At 39.6% G+C, this 19,162-nt stretch overlaps 1 protein-coding gene across 4 annotated transcripts in view; it reads left to right on the top strand.

Moving 5' to 3' along the window:
- The window catches only part of LOC121945453 (protein MTSS 1-like), a 58,254-nt gene that overhangs the window by 7,810 nt on the left and 31,282 nt on the right, over positions 1-19,162 (top strand). For all 4 annotated transcript variants that reach the window (XM_042489623.2, XM_042489622.2, XM_088084054.1 and 1 more), the window contains exon 3: positions 1,999-2,072. In XM_042489623.2, coding sequence (XP_042345557.2) covers positions 1,999-2,072 — 74 coding nt within the window. The remainder of the gene's footprint in view (positions 1-1,998; positions 2,073-19,162) is intronic.

Here is a 19,162-nt window from a genome sequence, read left to right as displayed (position 1 = left end):
CCAATATTTTATTGAGTTTTTGAGGGAGAAAGAGAGATCAACTGAATGCTAAGACTTGGCTGTCACTTGAAGAATATTTAGGACTGAAACTAAGTTTAGGATCAGGGTTCTGTATCGGTCCGTCAGCTGTGTTCTGTTTTGTTCTGTCAAGCTTGTAGGAGGCTCCTCTCAGAGGTTAACTTTAATTCCATTAAGCAACTAACAACTTTAACAATCTTGAGATAGTACTGTTAAGCTAAGCATTAGGAGCATACTCTAAGCACATAAACCTTAAGTCTATTTAAAATATTTTCCTTGCATAAGTAACAACACAAGGCTCTGTGGTCAGCACATGTCCTAGGTCGGAACCCCAGAGTGCTTCAGTTTCATCCCACCCCAAATGACATGCATTAAAAGATTATTCCACTGATTTAGAATTTTACTCTTATGACAAAAATTCAAATTGGACAGTTTTTAAAAGGCATCAAAAGAACCAGAGAAATTGTCTTTCATTCCCCGCAGACTTACTTACTGGTGCTAACATGGTTTACATTGCCACTCAAATGTTGCTAGTTTGGTCTGAGAGTTTGGTATTCTAGCTGCTACACTGAGCTCAGAAAAAAAGTGTAATGAATAATGTTGTTTAGGACTGCCCCCTGAAAATCAGAGATTCAAAACGTAAGTCAGAGACCCCTCAGTCGACTGAAATTGATTTATAAGGATTAGTAACACATGTGTTCCGTCTGCAAGTCACACCTGAGAGTCAACACCATTCTGTGTTCAGCTATTGTTTTGCCCAGTTGTAAAAGCCACCTGTCTGCACTGTTGATGGAAATTCACAAGTTGTGTAATGATGGTTTTCCCTTGACCCTTGGAACATTTGGCCCTTAGAAGTTTTGACAAATGACGGTTTCTTAGGGTTATAACAAACATGCTCTTTTTGGCTGAACATATATGGGAAATTTAAAGGGCAGTGTGTTTCTTTGAATAGCACACAAAATTACTGAAAATGACTTTTGTCTCTGTCAAGGAGATCAGATGTTGCATACATGCATGTGCACACACGTACATGCACACACCAGGAGCATCATCTTCATACCTGTGATCTTAATCATAAGAGGCTTTGTTGTTTCTGATGTCAGTGAGTCAGTATTTGTCAGTTAACCAATCAGCTGGCCTGCCAATGACGCGCCAGCTGGCAAAGTAACTGGTCAGTCAGGCAGCCAGACAGCAATATGGTGTCTGTAATGAGTACAACAAAAAAGTAATCCCACAATGGGAGCTTTTTATGATTTTTATAATTCTTATATATATATATATATATATATAATTTTGACCTTTCTTCAGCCTGTTATGTATAAGCAGTATGTTATACTGCAATTTGTAAGTCTTCGGTAAACCATTCAAGATGACAGAGAAACAGGTTTGAGTTGTGAACCTCCCACAAGCTCGTTTTCCATTTTAGAGCTGAACAGTGTAGATCCCACATTGATCCTTCCATTGACCTGTAAGTGCAGCGAACTCAGCTCAGAGCTGCTGTGCTGAGCCGGACAGATTCCAGCGGTCTCTAAGTAATCACATAGACATTCCTCACACAGCAGGGCACGTTTAAGTTTGAACTTACTCACACGCTCACACTACATACAGACACTATTAAACATTAAATTTTCAAATGATCAGGGTAGATGTAAACTTCGTAATCTAAAATGTAGCCCACATGTGCATTCAAGAGCAAAAAAAAAAAGATTTATTTTTCTCTAGGTTTTAGAGCAAATCAAGAATCTGATCATGTTTTTTTCTCTTCATCTTAACAGATTTTGTGATTTTGTGATTACTGCAGTTAATTAGCCACCTGTGTTTGTGTAACCTTTGACTGTTCAAAGGGATTCTGTCATCATTACTGCACTGGGATTTTCTTCTTTTTTTGTGTGCAGCTTTTATTTTTGTATATTGTTTCACATCAGTAAAGTGTGATATATTTATTTTTTTATACTAAACCTCTGTCTTCTTTTCTCCCAGGGCAACGGTGGGTGCTGTGGCTGCTTTTCTGGATGCCTTTCAGAAAGTGGCCGACCTGGCCACGAACTCACGAGGTAAGAATATACACACGGATTCAGACACTTGAGTGTAATAAACAGTGGTTTGCTATGGCAAAGCAAATCCCTAATCCTTTGAAGGAATCAGCGAAATTTTCAGTCTCGATAGACACAGTTTAGCACAATGCAGAAGGGGTTAAATCCGTTAACTCACTGTTTAACCTTGTGTGTGTCTGGGCACCTATGTGTCAGTATGTTTGTCTGTGAAGCCCCACTGTGCAAGTCCAGTCTTTCACCCCACTGTGCGGAGAAGTTCTGTGGGTTGTTTGCTTTATCGTATGGGTAGTAAATCCGTCACTTTGCTGTTTGAAGCTCTGCTGCTGGCTTTGTCTTCGACCTCTACCCCCGTTTTTCCCTCTGCTTTCTACCCCCCCACCCCCACACATACTCTACCTCTGCTACATCTGGACTCTCTGGTGGAGTATGCTTCAAATCTGTATAAGAGGGAAAAAGAGAGAGAGTGAGAGATCTCATCTCTCTCTCACTTTGACACCTCCAGCCCTGCTCCATACTGTTAATACTATTAATAGGAACTGAGACAGACACACACATTCATCACTCCACACACTGCAGAGAGACAGAGAGGGGGGAGAGAGATGGGGGAGCACAGGGAGTCATCATTCTCTCTCTCCCTCTTTCTCTGTCTAACACACAATATAAATGTTTGCTGCGAAGGAGTTGGATTCAGTCGGCTAAAGAGTGTTGCATCATCTTTCATCTGCTCTTTCATCACTTTCTCTTCCCATTCTCTCTACGTATTGTGTCTTAGGTTTGCAGTATCGCATAACACCCTTATCCTTTTCGTGCTCTGTTGCTTAGGCTTCGCTGTATGCTGGAGCTCGTCAGCATAAAGGAAAGCATAATGTGTTAAAATACATTGTTGGCTGACACACTATCTATATCACAGATGGATAAACTGTCCACATGATAATTGTACCACGGTATTATAATGAAGCTTGATTACCTGGATAATAGATTGTATTTCCATTAAGGCTACAGTTGTATATCTTAACACATTCCTAAAATGTTTATATTGAGTCCTGTACCTCAGATTGGTGAGGCACACTGCAAGGGTACCACATTTCTTTTCACCACTTACACACCTAAACCTTTCATTTAGCCTATCATACTTGTTATGAGCTTATGAATGCTTTGACAACATAATAGCTTTTGATATGTATATCTTTATTTTCTTATCTGTATTATTCTTTATCTTTAAATTATGGAATTGTTTTTTAGTTTAGTTCACCCTTTAGCTTCCTTTATTCTTTGCAGTAGCTCATATGTCTGGAAAAAGATATACTTTGCCAGTTCCCAGCAGTTCAGCAGTCCCATCACACACTCATCTGTGGGCACGCACACACTTTGATAGCTGCTGTAATGACCAACATGAGTTGGAGAGAGTGTAACATTGTGTTACATAAAGATGTCAGGTTTTTTATTTGTTTGCTTTCTTGTTTTGAAGTTTTGATGTATTGAGCTAATTCAAGGGCCTCTGTACAGTTGCTGGAAGGCTGGAGGATGAATCTAAAAGAAAGTTTGTCTCATTACTAAAGCTAACTTGTTTTATAGTTGCTAGCAATATAGATGTTGTGGTTTCTAGTAGCTCAGAGGCATGAAAACTTGTGCATGATTTTAGGTCAGCCCCTACAACAGCCCATAATGTCTGTTAGCAAAAGAAAAATCTTTTTGAAAATTTGATCCCTGGAGTATAATTTACCGAGGACTCATTTGTCACTAAACCAAAATGCTCTGTTGGAATCTGCTGTATCTACAAAATAGTTATGTACATGTAATGAACCTCCAGACATGCCTGAGGTAGCTGCCTCTACTCTGAAGATATCAGCTTACTTGTTCACCTACAAAGCAGAAGAGCAAGGTATATTTTTTAAAGACATCACGGTGTGTGTGTGTGTGTGTGTGTGTGTGTGTGTGTGTGTGTGTGTGTGTGTGTGTGTGTGTGTGTGTGTGTGTGTGTGTGTGTGTATGTATGTGCGTGTGCTCGGTAGCTGTGATGTTAGAGATCATCTGCATGGTTTTGTGTCTAGATCAGATAAAGTACACACTGACAGATACACAGTTGTTTTCTGTTTGCTCATCATGATCAGCCAAAACTGCTAAGGTCACATCATACTGAGATGATAACTTCCTTTTTCCATTCTTTCAGTCCTTCTCCGTCTTCCTTCAACTTGTCCTTCTGTGTGTCTCCAAGTCCTAACCTGCTTCATACAGCCATTGCCGTGGTAACCGCATGGAAATCAGGTGTTTGCGGATCAAAAGTGTGTGTTAAAGGGCTAAAGTAAAAAAGCAAACAGCCCTTCTTCTCCCTCTACACTTGACAGAAAGCAAACTGCTAGCTTTCTATTAATAATAATAATAAAGGCGCGCAAACATAAAAGAAACCATAGATTTGACTGTGCATGTTTTAGAGGTTGTTTAGTCTCTTAATCAGAGAGAACAAGGCTTTCGGCCGCCTTTGTAAAGGCTTCTAACATCGTATAGCCTTAAAGATATTGGCAGTGGTGATAGCTCATAAAAATTCAAGGGTATATCACTAAACTCAGCAGACTTTGAAATGTGACAGCAGTTATGTTTATAAGTGTTCAGATGAAAGTTTCTCCGCTACTCTTTTATCTGCGTTATCACTGAAGCAGCATAATCAAAAGACATATTAACATAAATGAGTCTTTTCAAAAGGTAAACCTTGGACTGCAATTTGTTCAATGTGCATCTTTATTAACATATTTACATGTGAAATGTGTACACTGAACATTTTAAAAGGCTTTTTTTTAAAGTAACACTTTAATTTAAGAACCAGTCCATTTGCAGTTTACTTTGTTCCCAATGTAGATAAAGTCTGGACATGATTAATTACTGATTAAACATTCTTTTTCAATTATGCCAAGCAAGACATGAATCTGACACATCTGTCTTTATACTGATGGTGCATAAGATGTTTTCACTCCTGTCCTTGAACACATTTCTAGTCCTGAATACCAACTGAATGCAGGACCTTTTTCTATTCGTAACACCAGTAGTGATCTGTTCCTCACCGATGTAGTTGTTTAATTGTCGTCACTGGATAAATATGTGACAGGGAGGTTCAAGCTCTTCAGACTCCTCTGAAATACCTCATTATTTCATTAAGTTCACACTTTTGAGAGACTAACGAAACAGGAAAACACCTTATTCACAGAAGCTGACCTTTTGCCAAGATTTCTTTCTGAATTTATTAACAACAACTATGGCCTATTTGCACATGTTTTCATATACTCCTGACAAAAAATAATTAGTTCCACTGTTATTAAATTAGAATGTAGCTCATGCAATGTCATTATCAGTGTTGACAGGCTGTTGGGCCTGTTCTCCCATGCCTGCTCAGCAGATGTATAAGTTATTTTAAATATGTTGTCATCTGTTGATGCAGTTGAAGCTAGCTGACCATCAGACCCAATCAGCTGTGTAGAATGCCATTATATATGCGCTTTCTCTCTGTTCACTCTTCTTCATGTATAATGCCTTATAAGATAATGCAACGCAACATAATAATTGTAATCTTAACATGAATGCAGCTGTTTTTTATTAAAGGATGTCTGTGGTCAATGACTTGTGTTAGCAATATAGATGTAATTGTTTCATGCAGAACACTCCTGGGCTGTGAAACAATCTTCTGTAACATCAGTAAATGCTGATGGCGTGAGCTAAGCCCTGTGGTGTAGTAAAAATCTTCAGAATGGTTTTGGGAACAGGCCAGCGAAAGTCTGTAGCTTCATATAATTATCAGCTGTTGCATGTTGTTTTTGTTTCTGCATTTGTTTAAGAGATCTATTTTAACTGATTTATGAAAGCCAGATGATTTTATAAAGATAAAAAGAGGAAAAGAATCCTGCAAACTTGGGACACTGGCACAGTTTTTGAATAACACGGACCAGGTTGATGACACCCAATGAGAACATAGTTAGTGTTGAGGAATAAAGATTAACATGCAAGAATTAATGTGTATTACCAAAATTAACTCAGAATGAGTGCATATTCTTCTTGTTTTTGTCAAGATTTGTGAAGGTAAAGTCCGGTTTACAGGTTTACAGTTGAGTGAAATAAAATAACTGGAATTCCAAGTGGGGAAAGTTTGAATAAAAGAAAGAAATACTTAAGTTTCTAGACAAAGCCTTTCTTTTCCACTGTTGTGCTCTATTATTCAGTCTGCTGGAGCTGACAGTGAACACAGACACAGCAGGCTGGATCTGCTTGCTTTGGTAGAACACATACATATAATTACTTACAGTGTGTACATACAGTATACACGCAACTGCTAGTGAACAGAGAGCTGTGCACTCTTAACCATAGATTCACACACACCTGTATACATTCAAATGCATTCATTCAAAGAGATGTGCATTCACAGCTACACACACATGCAGAGGATTAGCCGAAACCACCTGTTTCTCTGTGCTCTGTTGTGGTCTGTTCAGATTTGGACTTTCTCCATGCACAAAGAGCTCGCTTGTCTTTGTTGTTTCGGTCTGATAAAGTACATTGAAGTGTGCTTTGGCATCTCCCCATTGCCTCTTGTTTCTTCTTGTTCTCCAGCTGTGTTTATTGAACTTCTGCGCAATGTGCCTGCACAGTTTTTATTGTTTATATTTTTCCTTCAGTTTTATTCTTAGACTGTCCAGGTTTTACCGTGAATTTTAACACCAATTCAATTTCCCACAAATGAAACTGCCCTTTCCATGATCTTCTTAGTTATATCCCTGTGGACATTTATTCATTGTTTGTTTTCTGGCTTCCTCTTTTGTCTTTTCAACTTTCTTTGTTTTAGCCGTAGGTGCAGAGTACTGAACGCTTAGCTTTGGCTACCCCATGTATTTTCAAAATGGATTAGACATGTTTCAGTGTGGTCTAAAACACTGGTTGTCGACAGCAAGTTTCTCAAGAAGTGACCTGAGCACATTTGTTAATCATTTAGGGAAGTTTTGGGTCTGACCTGATAAAAGTACTCAGACATTAGGCCACATGGAACAATGTCCCGGAGACAGACAAACAAGCTGTTTCCAAGAGGGGTCTGTGAAAGAGCTGAAAGGAAAAATGTAATGCTCTGGGGAAAAAGGGCAGTGGATCTTTATTATCTCACCATTCAATTTGCTTTCAACTGAAGGTGTTTATGATTTGATTACATAACTTTTCTAGCTCCAGATGTACATGATCACCCTGAATAGTCTTGGTTTGATTCTAAAATGAATGAGTAGGGTTACGGTGATGTTTCACATTTTCTAAGCAGTATCTGAGCATGTTCATGACATTAGCTTTTGCCATGGTGCACAGGGTAAAGCTTTTAGTAGAGAGGATAAACGCATGCTTTTAGCAGAGTGTTTGCTGGAATTAGTTCATGTATCTTGGTTCAACTAATTAAGTTAAAAGAGCAGAATGACCCTCATTGATTCACATCACATTCTGTCAATAATGTCCTTACCTCATTATCCCCCCCCAAAATGTGACTTCACTGCAGTTTATAAAAGTGGCCACTGATGGAGAGACTTCTGAATTCCAGTGAAGTCATTTTTTTTTGTGTATCTAAGATCCAATGTTTTTCCCTTCCCTACTAGGTCTATCTGTTAAATCCAAGTAAAGGGTACAACAGATGGTAGAAGACAAGTATACGCTACACACATCACTCTAATACACTCCTGCTTTCTTTTCAAGGTAATATGCTTGTCTTGTACCTAAAGGTTATCAAGACTCTTCTTGTTAAATACTCAGATTGTATCGGGAGGACGTGCAAGTCGATTTTATGAGTTAATTTTACAAGTAAAACAAACTGGCCTTATATTTTGCACAATACCCAGATTGATATCTCTGAAACACCAGCTGGTATTTTGTGATCCTCATTTCAGCTTTTTTTTCAGCTGTTGGCTTACACAAAACGCTGCAGTCTGTACCATATTTTCTCCCTATGAGGACATGAAACTGAACTGGCCATTGCTGAAGGATGAGACAAAGCCCTATTGAATCCATGGACAGCGAGGGAGAGAGAGATAAAGAGAGAACAGACGCAGGAGAGCAGAGAAGGCAAAAGAATAATACTTTCTCTTGTTTCATCAAGCGCCATTCCATTTTCCATGTACATCCCCTCTGTCCCTCTGTTTTGTATCAAATTATACTTTCGTCATAGTTTCCTTCTGCGCATAATGGGTTTGTGTATGTGTCTGTTTTAGTGTGCCTGTGTATGCGTCTTTTTTTAGCTCGTGTGCATGTTTCTGTGTTCGTACAGTATACCAGTGCTACCTTGTTGTGGTATCCCATTCACCAAGTGAGTGTGAGAGTGACAGAGTGGGTGCGTAGTGAGATGTCTTTTCGAGTCAGCCACGGTGAAACAGCTGATGGCAAGCAGGCTGCACAGAGAGATGAGGTCATTCCATACAACAGAGCAGACAAGGAGCGCAGATGTTAAAAATAACACAGTAATGCAATTTGACCCTCTCCATGAAGTACATATTGTTGGCCTCATAACAGACATCAGTTGTGTAAAGAGTATATTCTCAAAGGTTTTAACTTTGACAAAATTGAAGACTATTTTGACTTACCAAATATTACAAGACTATAGTGTGTTACTGGTATCCACACATCACTCTCTGGGAAGACTGCCTAACATCCTAAACAGTCTCACGTGGTTTACACAGAGCAAGTTTTACCAGTTTTGACACATAATTAGACGGCTTGTTTGAGGCTTGCATTGACCCATCTTTAAGTTGCTGAGTCTGACCTTGAAAAGCACTGTCTGAGGAAAAAACTACCAGGAGTTGAGGCTGTCTTGCTTAGCTCAAAAACACATTTACACACCCGCAATGCTGAACTTCTCACACTACACATGGCATAATAGTTTATTCACAGTTGTAAAAATAACCAACCTGTGTCACATGTTGGTTGGCAGCTGTCAGGACACTGTCTGTGCATGCAGAATTTGTGTGTGTTCATATACAGTGTGTCAGTACATCACAGTGTGTCTGTGTGTGCATGTGTGTATATATTAATCCCAATGGCTCTGTCAGCAGCTCTAGTGTTGAGTCTGTTTGTACACGTCTGACTCTGTGGAAATGAAATACACACCTGCCACAGAGCTGGCATGTAGAAGCCTGTTAGATCTATTTGGGCCTTAAAAGATTATTAAGTTGTAGAAACATGTTTTTACAGCCGATAATTACTTGAATCCTCCAGTCACCTATCCAGTTATTGAGATTGCTCTGAGCAAGGATAATTAATCATAAACAGAGCATTACATCATATTCAACCTACCACAACAGCTCCTGTTGTTTTTATTTTATACACAGTTAGCTTTTTAAAAGCTACCCTTGTATGAACATTTTTTTAATTTTTTTGTCTTGAAAATAAAATAACTTGGCTGTTTTAGGACATCCATAAGTCTAAAAGATCTAAGAATCTTATCTATGTTCAGTAATAGCCTACTAAGGTGTCAATGTGAATATTTCTTGGAAATATATTTTCATGTAAGCCTTTGTTTCCCTCTGTTTACAAGTAGGGCAAATTTTTGTGATGTAGAATTAGTGTTATGCCATGAATACGATAAACCAGTTTTTACGCACATCCTGTCTGTTTGGAAGAATGGCAGCTATTGTTGTCATCATTGCAATCCTGTTGTCATTGTTACAATGCTTCCTGTTATCCAGTAATACTTCTTTATAATCCCTGTCCCTCTTTCCTTACTGCAAATGGTTTTTTTTTATTTTTAAATTTGCATTTAAAGACAACTGAAGCCACAATGTTTACTTGGACTGGTGGTGAAAAAGAAAACATCAACCAAACAAACCCCCCTTCCATGTTGACTGGAAGCAGCCCAGTTTGTCTGAGTAAGCTGCAGTCTTTATTAAACTTTAATGATATGTCTCTCTGTAGACATGGAGAGTCAGAGGATGGGGGTTATGGAGTGAAGATGCTCAAGGTTTGTTGGAATAAAGGGTGCACATTAAAATCTACAGTATGAAATGAGCTAAAATTTTCTCATAATTAAAAGCAAAATGTTTTCATGTGGCACATTTCATACCCTAAGGCATCCCAGACTGCTTTAAGTGTAATGTGTAGTGGGAATAAAAGTTGGGGTGTTTTAATGAAAATAATCAATCCAGCAAAGTAATGCGGTGTGGATTTTACCATACTGCACTGGTTGAGATGCCCTTGCCATTGCTCCATATTTTCCAGCCTGCTTTGAGTTTTGACAAAGTAGCTGTGCTACATCTTTCTGACCTGTATACACTGCCTAGCCTCAGCCCATTGTATAACCTCTCCCATTAACATCAATCCCGCCCCTCCTTATGGAATAGCTTAGTTCCACTGAGGCCCTTGTGTGCCTACAATGAGTTCAGCACCCGAAAATAACTTCCAATTTAGAGGTGTGTATGTACTTCATTTTGAACTATCTGCAGTGGATTTCTTATACCTGGTAAAATGAAATGTCTAAGACAGAGAACAAACTTCACAATAGGAAATTAAATAAATGTTGTTTAAATAGCTGTCCATGCTGTGTTGCTGTGTTAAACAGATATTCAGGGTAAGTGGGGCTGTAAACCCCAGATGTCTCTAGAGATTTACCTTTAACTATTTCCAGTCATCTGGTAATGCACTTGGTGCCACTGTTAATGCAGGTTAGAAGCTTCCACAACTGTTATCTGTTATCTATGCTTGTCACTATTACAGGCATAGATAATATATTCACATATTATCTCCCTCTTAAACTTCTCAATTTTGGTAGTTGATGCTTTGAGAATGATTAAAAGTTAGTTAAAGCAGAGTTGATGTGAAGAGTTACAGCAACATGATGCATGGAAACATTTGTTTTAATTAAGACCGTTCAGTGTCGGTGTGAAACAATGGGATCTATAAAGTTGTAGTGGAAGATAAGAGTTAGTAATTGGTGTGTGAACTAGATAATGGAGATCTCTGTGATCTTTGAGCCTGAATAGGGGAGTGAGAAATCAAGTGTGTGTCAATTGGCATGTGTGTGCAGGGCTTTGAGCTCGTCAGTGCATGTGTGTATGTACAGGCAAGCACATGCTACACATATTCTCCTGTGTATGTGTTGAGTGTGTGCATATGCATGTCCTGTTTCTTTCTCAATGAGGCCTCTGTTCCCTCTCTGTCATCCTTTTCTACTGAGTGATGCTGGGCCGTATTATTACTGTGAACTAGCACACGTCCAGCCTACTTTAGTTATAGTAAAGAAGCAATGCAGTCTGAAATAGACACTTATCTTTTTTTGAGCTGCAGAGAGTTTTACCTGAATGCAGATGTACTCTGACTTCACAGGCTTCGATACAAAAGTGAAATTGTCTGTAAAATGATCTTGGACACAATTGGTTTCTAAAGCCAACTTAGAAGGCACTGAACTCAAAGTTTTTATGGAAGAGGTTTCAGTCTAACTCCATCTGTATTTTGTTCATTTCTCTAAGTAAGCTCTGTGTCTGCTTTCATGGACAGACCCCCATACAGCTCCACGAAAAAAAAAATCAGGCCCCTCTCAGTTCATGGCTTGGCCTCTGTTACAGAGCAGCCTTAGATCCTGAACTGAACCACTGTCTCAATGCCCACTCTGACAGGGCTCTGTCCTCTTTTCCAGTTTCATTCCAAGACCAGCCTGGCCGTGTACATTTCCTGTCCTCTCTCCAGCCCAGACCTAGATCCCATCCTCTGGTTGAGCTCCATGCCTCTCAATCCATCCTCTGTTCTCCTCTGTTTACCCTGACCCTGTCCTGGGAATCTTATAGATCACTGGAACCACCAATTAAATCAATTAATGGGTCAAATACACAAACTCATACATAGACTAATTCAAGCTTGCACACCATTGTGTACACATGCACACACATACATACACAGCAGGAGTAAAGCTTCAATTATCCAGACTAAAATGCATAAAATGATCTCTGCCCCTCTCAGACTCGCGGACAATAGATTCCTCGGGGTGATTTAGTGCTGGTCTTTCTCTCTGCTCTTTGAGAATTTATGGGTCAAACTCTTGCGTCAAAGTCTCATGGAAGAGTCACTTGCCTTGCCATTTAGTTTGCACTATGAAACACATTAAAATACAAGGGAGCGTCTTTAAAAAAGTAGCCTCAACCATCTGCTTTAATACGAACATCTGCCCATTGACGTTGCAAAAACAGGCTCCAAAATGTCCTTGTCACGGAGTTAAGGGACACAAATGTGTGAGTGTATGTTGTATATGTGAAAACAAAAAGGCTAAGACACAGGACACTATGTCTTCAGGAGAGTGAGAGAAAGAGAGAATGCAAATGTTTTCTAGACACAGAGGAGAGTAGGCCAAACACCTTTTGAGTGTGTTTGACCCAGAAAAGAATCAGAGAATCCTCTGTGCACTTGACTATGCGTGCATTCAATGTGTGTCCACACAAGTGTTTTGTGGGTGTTAGTGCTGTTTGCTCTCTGTTTTTGTTTAAACATAAACCCGGTTAAACCAGTGAGCTTTGGATTTGGAACAACTAACATGCATGCAAAGCCAAATTCAAAACACATTTCTTTGACAAATGAACTTCACTGAGGTCTGAGGTGGTTTGATAGGAATTTATTAAGCATGTTGCCAAATTCATGTTCCTTTCTGCAATGATGGACTTGTCTTACAATTATATGTTTTTTTTCTGGAAAAGTCACATTGTATCCTGTTGTGTCATTTGCATCTCGCCTTAATTGAATGTAAAGAATTTGACATTGGTGGCCTTGCTAAGCATTTTTTGTCTTTGAAAAAAGACGACAGCAAACAAATACAACAGGAAAAAAACAAGTTGTGATGGTGCAACCTTTAATCCCAGTATTTTTTGATAGATAATTGGTTCTCTGTTGTTGACATTTCCTAGAGGTTCACCAATTACATCAAGTAATAAAAAGACCCTGTACTGATAACATTTCTACTGTCTGCTGATATGTGCTTGTGTTCCTGAGAAACTGAGGGCGACCAATCTAGCCTGGAAAGCATGTAATCGCATCTGTCTGCTGACTGTGTGTGTATACTAATTTGTTTGCCTTAAAACACTGGTCTATGTGTGTCTTTTTGTATGTCTAGCCCACAACTGACTGTGTTGTGACTGTGTGTGCTAATTTTAGGTTTCTCTCTGTAAAAGTTAACATTGTACACATTTACCACAAGACAACTTCCCAGCAGCCAGGCTGTTACCCAACAGAGCTTGCTTTTGTTCTGTACCTCCATGCACACACTTAAAGACTCACACAGGATTTCACAGAGATGGCTAAGCTTACACTCAGAGTGCTGCCCTCCCAAGGCCTTGATTAGAACCCAAATACTGACTCACAAGAAGACTAATCTGGCCTAATGAGAACTTTGTGTCTGAAAAGTTTGGCCTTAAACACAGTGATTTGAATTTGACAGTCCCTGCAGTGTAGACTAAACGTCACGTTGACATGTAATTCGTTTGTCATTTTCCCTTTTAATAAGTATTTGATTCATTTCTCAAGAAGCCAAGTCATGTAAGGTTGCCTGTCTGCTCTGTCCCTTTCTTCTCTCTTTCTTTCTCACCTTCACATTTTTGCTCATTTCGTTTCCTCTATTTCTCCACATCCTCCTCTCTCTCTGTACTTACACCCTCAGCTCCTGTCTGTGTCCAGGCTGTCGAGGCCAGGTGCACACACAGCCGTTCTGTGACAGCAACACCGAACCATTTTCTGTTTATCCTCAGGAACTCCCTTCAAGGACAGAGAGAAAGATTGGAAGATGAAGGGGGTAGAGATGGAGAAGAGTAAAGGCTAGGTCGCAGTGGGAAGTAACAGAAATTAAAGTTGTTTGTGTGCTAAGATCTTCCTGTATTTGGTGCATCGCACTTGAGAACAGAGTGCAACAGCTAGGCTACACATTTGCATAAACACTCAATGATAGAAACGCACATGCACAGTGGGATGCCGTCATCAGCTTGTCGCGGTGTAACTGGGCAGGTGAGCCATCTGCTGCAGCACGACCACTGAAGGTGAACTTTGATAAAGTGTTACCTCATGCAGTCCATGAAAAAAACATAAGTCTTTTAGAATAAGGTAAAGTGACCTTATACTGTGCATGAAATGTGTTTAATGAAAGTGTTGTAAAATGCTGAACAAGCATGTCATGCCATTCTTTAAACAGATCTAATAAGTATGAGTTTATCACTGAGTGTGTAAGACAATACAGCCATTGTATTGGTTGATAGATGGATAAGTAATGGCTAAGTTCAGTCCATTTAAGTCACTCAGTCAGCGGGTTGACTCAGTGAGCTCTCAGTGTCTGGACTGTTCTCTATCGTCCCATAGACACTTCATTAAACACTCTGGATGAATGATGTGTTTGTGTGAAGAGTTTGTGTGTGTGTGTGTGTGTGTGTGTGTGTGTGTGTGTGTGTGTGTGTGTGTGTGTGTGTGTGTGTGTGTGTGTGTGTGTGTGTGTGTGTGTGTGTTAGAGAGAGAGAGAGAGTGTGTGTGAGAGAGTGTGAGAGAGCGCACGCGCGCAGAGGCGGGTGCATGAATGTATGTGGGGTGACACTGGGGTTGAGAATGTCTCATCACTAACTCTTAGACAGCTTAGAGGTTTCTTACACATATATAACCACACACATGCACACACACACACACACACACACACACATATGCATGTAAAGGTTCAGACTCACACATGGTAGATGTAATCTGGTGGTCATTATTGCAAACAAGGCAGTGTTGTGTTGTACTGACAAACAGCTCAGTCTCTCTAGTGTGTGTCTGGTTTAAATTATCACCAGTATCTCCCAGACTAGAGGCCTCCCACTCTCCCTACAGGGAAAGCGAAGGTCAGTGGTACATTCACATCCTAAGAGCTGAAGGTGAAAAGCCAAGTTTTGTAGATATTTTTGATAACCCTGTTTGGTTTCAAGGAAGTGGCAAGTTAGGTGAAAACCTAATCACCATTGCTTTCTGTTAAACCAGAGACTGCAGTCTTGCCTCTAGCTTTGTCAGAGAAAAACTTGTTACTCTTGATGAAAAACAAGGAAAATGGCCTGTACGTCCCATAGTCGAAAGTCAAATTTAGATGTTTTTTCTAGTGTCTATTCTAATTTTGGGCCCTGCACTACAATAGCAGAAAGGTTTTAGACATCCACAACATGCAAACCTTTCTTGACCTTAATTGATACAGACCAAAGCAAATATTGACATTTGTCCCTATTTTAATGATGTAACCTTTTATCCCAACCCCTATTTTTACTTTCTACCTTGCAGCATAACCTCCTGTTTATTAACAACAGCTAATATGTTATGAATATCATAACAAACTATAGAAGCTGTTGTCATGGCTTAGTACCAGATGTCCTGTCTCTTTCACCACATTAATTATTGAATCAGGCTTTTTGTATTTTGGCAATACAGTATAGGGGGACTTGTATGTACTGATATTTATTATACATTATACAGATGCATATTGTCTATTTAAACACCCCAGTCACCAGTACCAGATGGTGCTATTACTGTGTTATAGCCATTAACAGTAATTTCTATAGTCTGGTATTTTTGCTGTGTACTATAGAAAAGTGATTGAATAATATACATCTGAATAAATGTTTGCTACATTTATTCTTCAATGAAACATTTCACACATTGCCCCTGGGCTTAAACACAGGAGAGAGTAATTCAGTGCCGCTCCTTGTGCACACCCACACCACAAATGTGTTGAGACCTCTGTTGAAATGTCTTTTGAAAAAATGTTGCTTCCAAGTACACGTCTTAACACCACTGAAACTCTTCTCCTGGCTTTTTCTAGAGCTTTTTTTTTAAAGCATGTGTTTATAAGGCCCTAATTCTGTATGTTTTAAGTATACCCTCTCCACTCTTCTGCTTGAATGATGTGTTTTTCTCTGTGTGATTTACACATGCATGTTGTTACAAAGTCATTCTATATTACTGATATTGAAAATGAAAAAAGAAAAGTGTTAATTTTATCCCACTGTAGTGTTTCGAACCCTGTAGGTGATATTTGCACCTAAAACCTCACTTCTGCCATTTTCACAATGTGAAGAATTACAGAATTGCAGTTTAAAGTGATTGTCAGAATGACGCAGGCAGGTATCATTGGCTGTGACTTTAGTCCTACATACAAGAGAACCATGACTCAGACCCCATGACTCAGACTTTAGTTTATTCAGTTGTTGAGTTAAGTTATTGCAGTGGAAATATGAACCTCTGTCCTCTTCACTGTGAATGATTAACCATGGCATCAGACTTTTTGCACGTTCTGATCATATGCTGACGTGATGCAAGTCTGTGCCTCTGTATCCAATTTGTCCAATAAAGTTTGGAAAAAAACAGTTTTAAAGTTGGCTAATGTTGATTGGGTGTCATGATTTGATTGTTTTTTTATATTATCATTGCTCTCTGCTTTTCAGTTCTGCATACCCCAAATAAGAATGACGATATTGTAACCAAAATAGCAATGAATTTAGTTCATTGGTAGAGGTCCTAGTAAATCCTTTCTTTCTATCTGTCTGTGGAATGTGTGTCAGACCAGAAAGGAAGATTAGAGAAAAAGTGGGGCACCAGAGCCTGGAAAAGAGCAAGAGTGGGCTCTAGGGTAATCTGTAATCTATTCTCTCTCTCTGTCTCTCTGGTCATCTTATGACACGCTTAAACCCCGTCATTGGGGACTGTAAATGCATAGATTCTGAGTAGCAGACTAATAGCTGCTGTTGAGCTGTTACATGCTGTGTATAACATTATGCAAACACTGGCTGTCAGTGAATGAAGCCCCATATTGGCAGCTCCATTACAAAAACTGATGGTTTTCTGTGTAAGCTTTTAGGAGTTTTTTTTTTTGGGGGGGGGGGTGCACCACATTTGATGCATTGAATGCCAATGAGACAGGAATGTAATAGCACTTTTGGTGACATATATTGTCCAAAAATCCATTGGCCATAGACCTAGCTTGACATCAAAAGCTTGTGTATTTGTATTTGGACACTCAGTGTGAATATTAAATAAAACTGTGCCCCCTAAACATGCAGCTCTGAAGACCTAGCAATGATAAAATTTTAACTATTTACTACTGTATTTGGGAAACATTAGGATAATAGAGGCCGTGCAGGCTTTTTATTATTAAAATGAGTGAAAAATTTTCCTTCAACAGTGTGAAGCATTTCACACTATTCAGTCACTAAAGATGACAAGGTTACGGTAAAAAGGATACGGTGAAATGTTGTATTTCAATCATGCACTTTCCCATGGGACATTCTCCTCTTCTCTTAGAGCATTTTATTTCTGTCCTGACTTTGACCGCTCATTGAACTGCCCAAATGCTTACCGACAGGATTAACTCAGGCACCATGTTAACATTATGGTACTACATTCAAAGACATCAGAGACGAGGGGTGGGAGCAGAGGACTTAAGCCAGTTCAGAAAAGAAACCAGAACGAGAAAAAACTAAAGTGAACAGAGAAAGATTGGAGCGTACAATAGAGAACTAGATCAGAGAGAAAACAGCTTAAAAGAAGAAATCAAAGGCATATAGTGGAATAAAGGGGAGGGGGTGCAGTTCCTCCATGACCTACATTTGCATTGCAATCTGCAGCTGAAGCCAACATGTGCAGTTATGACATCGCAGTGTATGAGTACAGTAAGCCAGTTAGCATAAATTACCATATCAAGTCTGCCTGGAGACTGTTTGCGAGCTTGGGATTGTCTAGAGACCACCCTGATACTGTTCTCCTGTGCAGCATGTGAATTCCAGTGATCACACTATCATACAGTAGTCCTGTTCTTAACCATTTGTCTCCAGGCAGAAGTGTGTCATACTGTTAAATTTCTCTGACAAGAATGTTTGTTTAATGTCATTTCATGACAACCCCAAAGACAATGACACACGCTGAAGACATCAGCAAACATCTGGCTTCAGTCCACTAGTAGCACAAAGACACTAACTGAGAAATTCGTTCCAAGCATTTTTATTCTGTTACCCCATGTATTGCTAGATGTATTGCCTATCAGAGATCTCAGATGCAAAATGTTGATAGTTTTAATGATGATGTATTGGGCAAATGGAAATCACCTTTTCTTTGTAAATAGGGACTGAATGTGCAGCAAATGTGCAAGATGAGAAATAACTGGCACAGCGCTCCACCGAGTGTGACAGGAAAAGGGATGGTGGCATTTTGTGGACAAGAGCAATGCATTCTTGTTATCTTAATTGGTTCCCATCCATTGCTTTAGTATCCATTCAGACCACAGTGCTGTGAGACAGAAACGGTGAAAGGGGGAGAAAGACAGAGGAGGGATGCAGAGATACAGTAGCTCAGTAAGCATCTAAATGAGAACAAAAAAGAGTAGCACAGAGCAATGGCTGCATGTTTCAGCTATCTTTTCTTATTTATCTGTGGCCTCAAGACCTCATTAGCATTCAGGCTGCAGAACCACGCGTAGGTGACATACTGTCACACTCTTTGTCATCTATACTCTTGCTTCCCCCTGTATCTTTTTCCCTCCTTAAATCTTCACATCCCAGTTTTTAACAAAAAGTCTACATGTATATCTTTTCCTATAGTCTCCATGCAGCCCTCCTTTCTACTCTCCGTGACACATTTTAAATAAGCATTACGTCAGCACTGTAAAGTTTTGTTGGAATTTAGTACAGCGCTCATTAGTATTCAGGCTGCAGCTCTACGGTGGCACACTGACACAATTACTGTTACCAGCCTCGGCTCTGTTTAGTGTACATCAGTCCAAAACTCTTTCAAAGTACAACATCTCTAGATCATCTCTGTATACGTCACTCATTCGTCCCTGTAATTACTCCTAACACTGCTCGTACTTTCCACTCTGATGACATTACAGAATAGAGTAGAGGACTGCAGGAAGGTAGTGAAAAGGGAAAGAGAGGACAAGTGTGGGAAGATGGAGGAAAAAAGGGATGAGGTGGTAATAATAGAGGAAATTTGGAGGGCAAATAGAGAGAAAAAGAAGAAACAAGATAATGACAGAAAGGAAGGGAAAAACAAAAGCACATGAGGAGGACAGGAGGGGAGATTGTGGGAGCTGCAGCCTGTAGTAGAGGAGAGCGATG

Source organism: Plectropomus leopardus, chromosome 11 (assembly GCF_026936395.1).
Source record: "Plectropomus leopardus strain MGB_pleo_1.0 chromosome 11, ASM2693639v1, whole genome shotgun sequence".
In the NCBI taxonomy this organism is placed as follows: Eukaryota; Metazoa; Chordata; class Actinopteri; order Perciformes; family Serranidae; genus Plectropomus; species Plectropomus leopardus.
The sequence above is the reverse complement of the archived record's forward strand: the minus strand, read 5'-3'. Positions and strand labels throughout refer to the sequence as shown.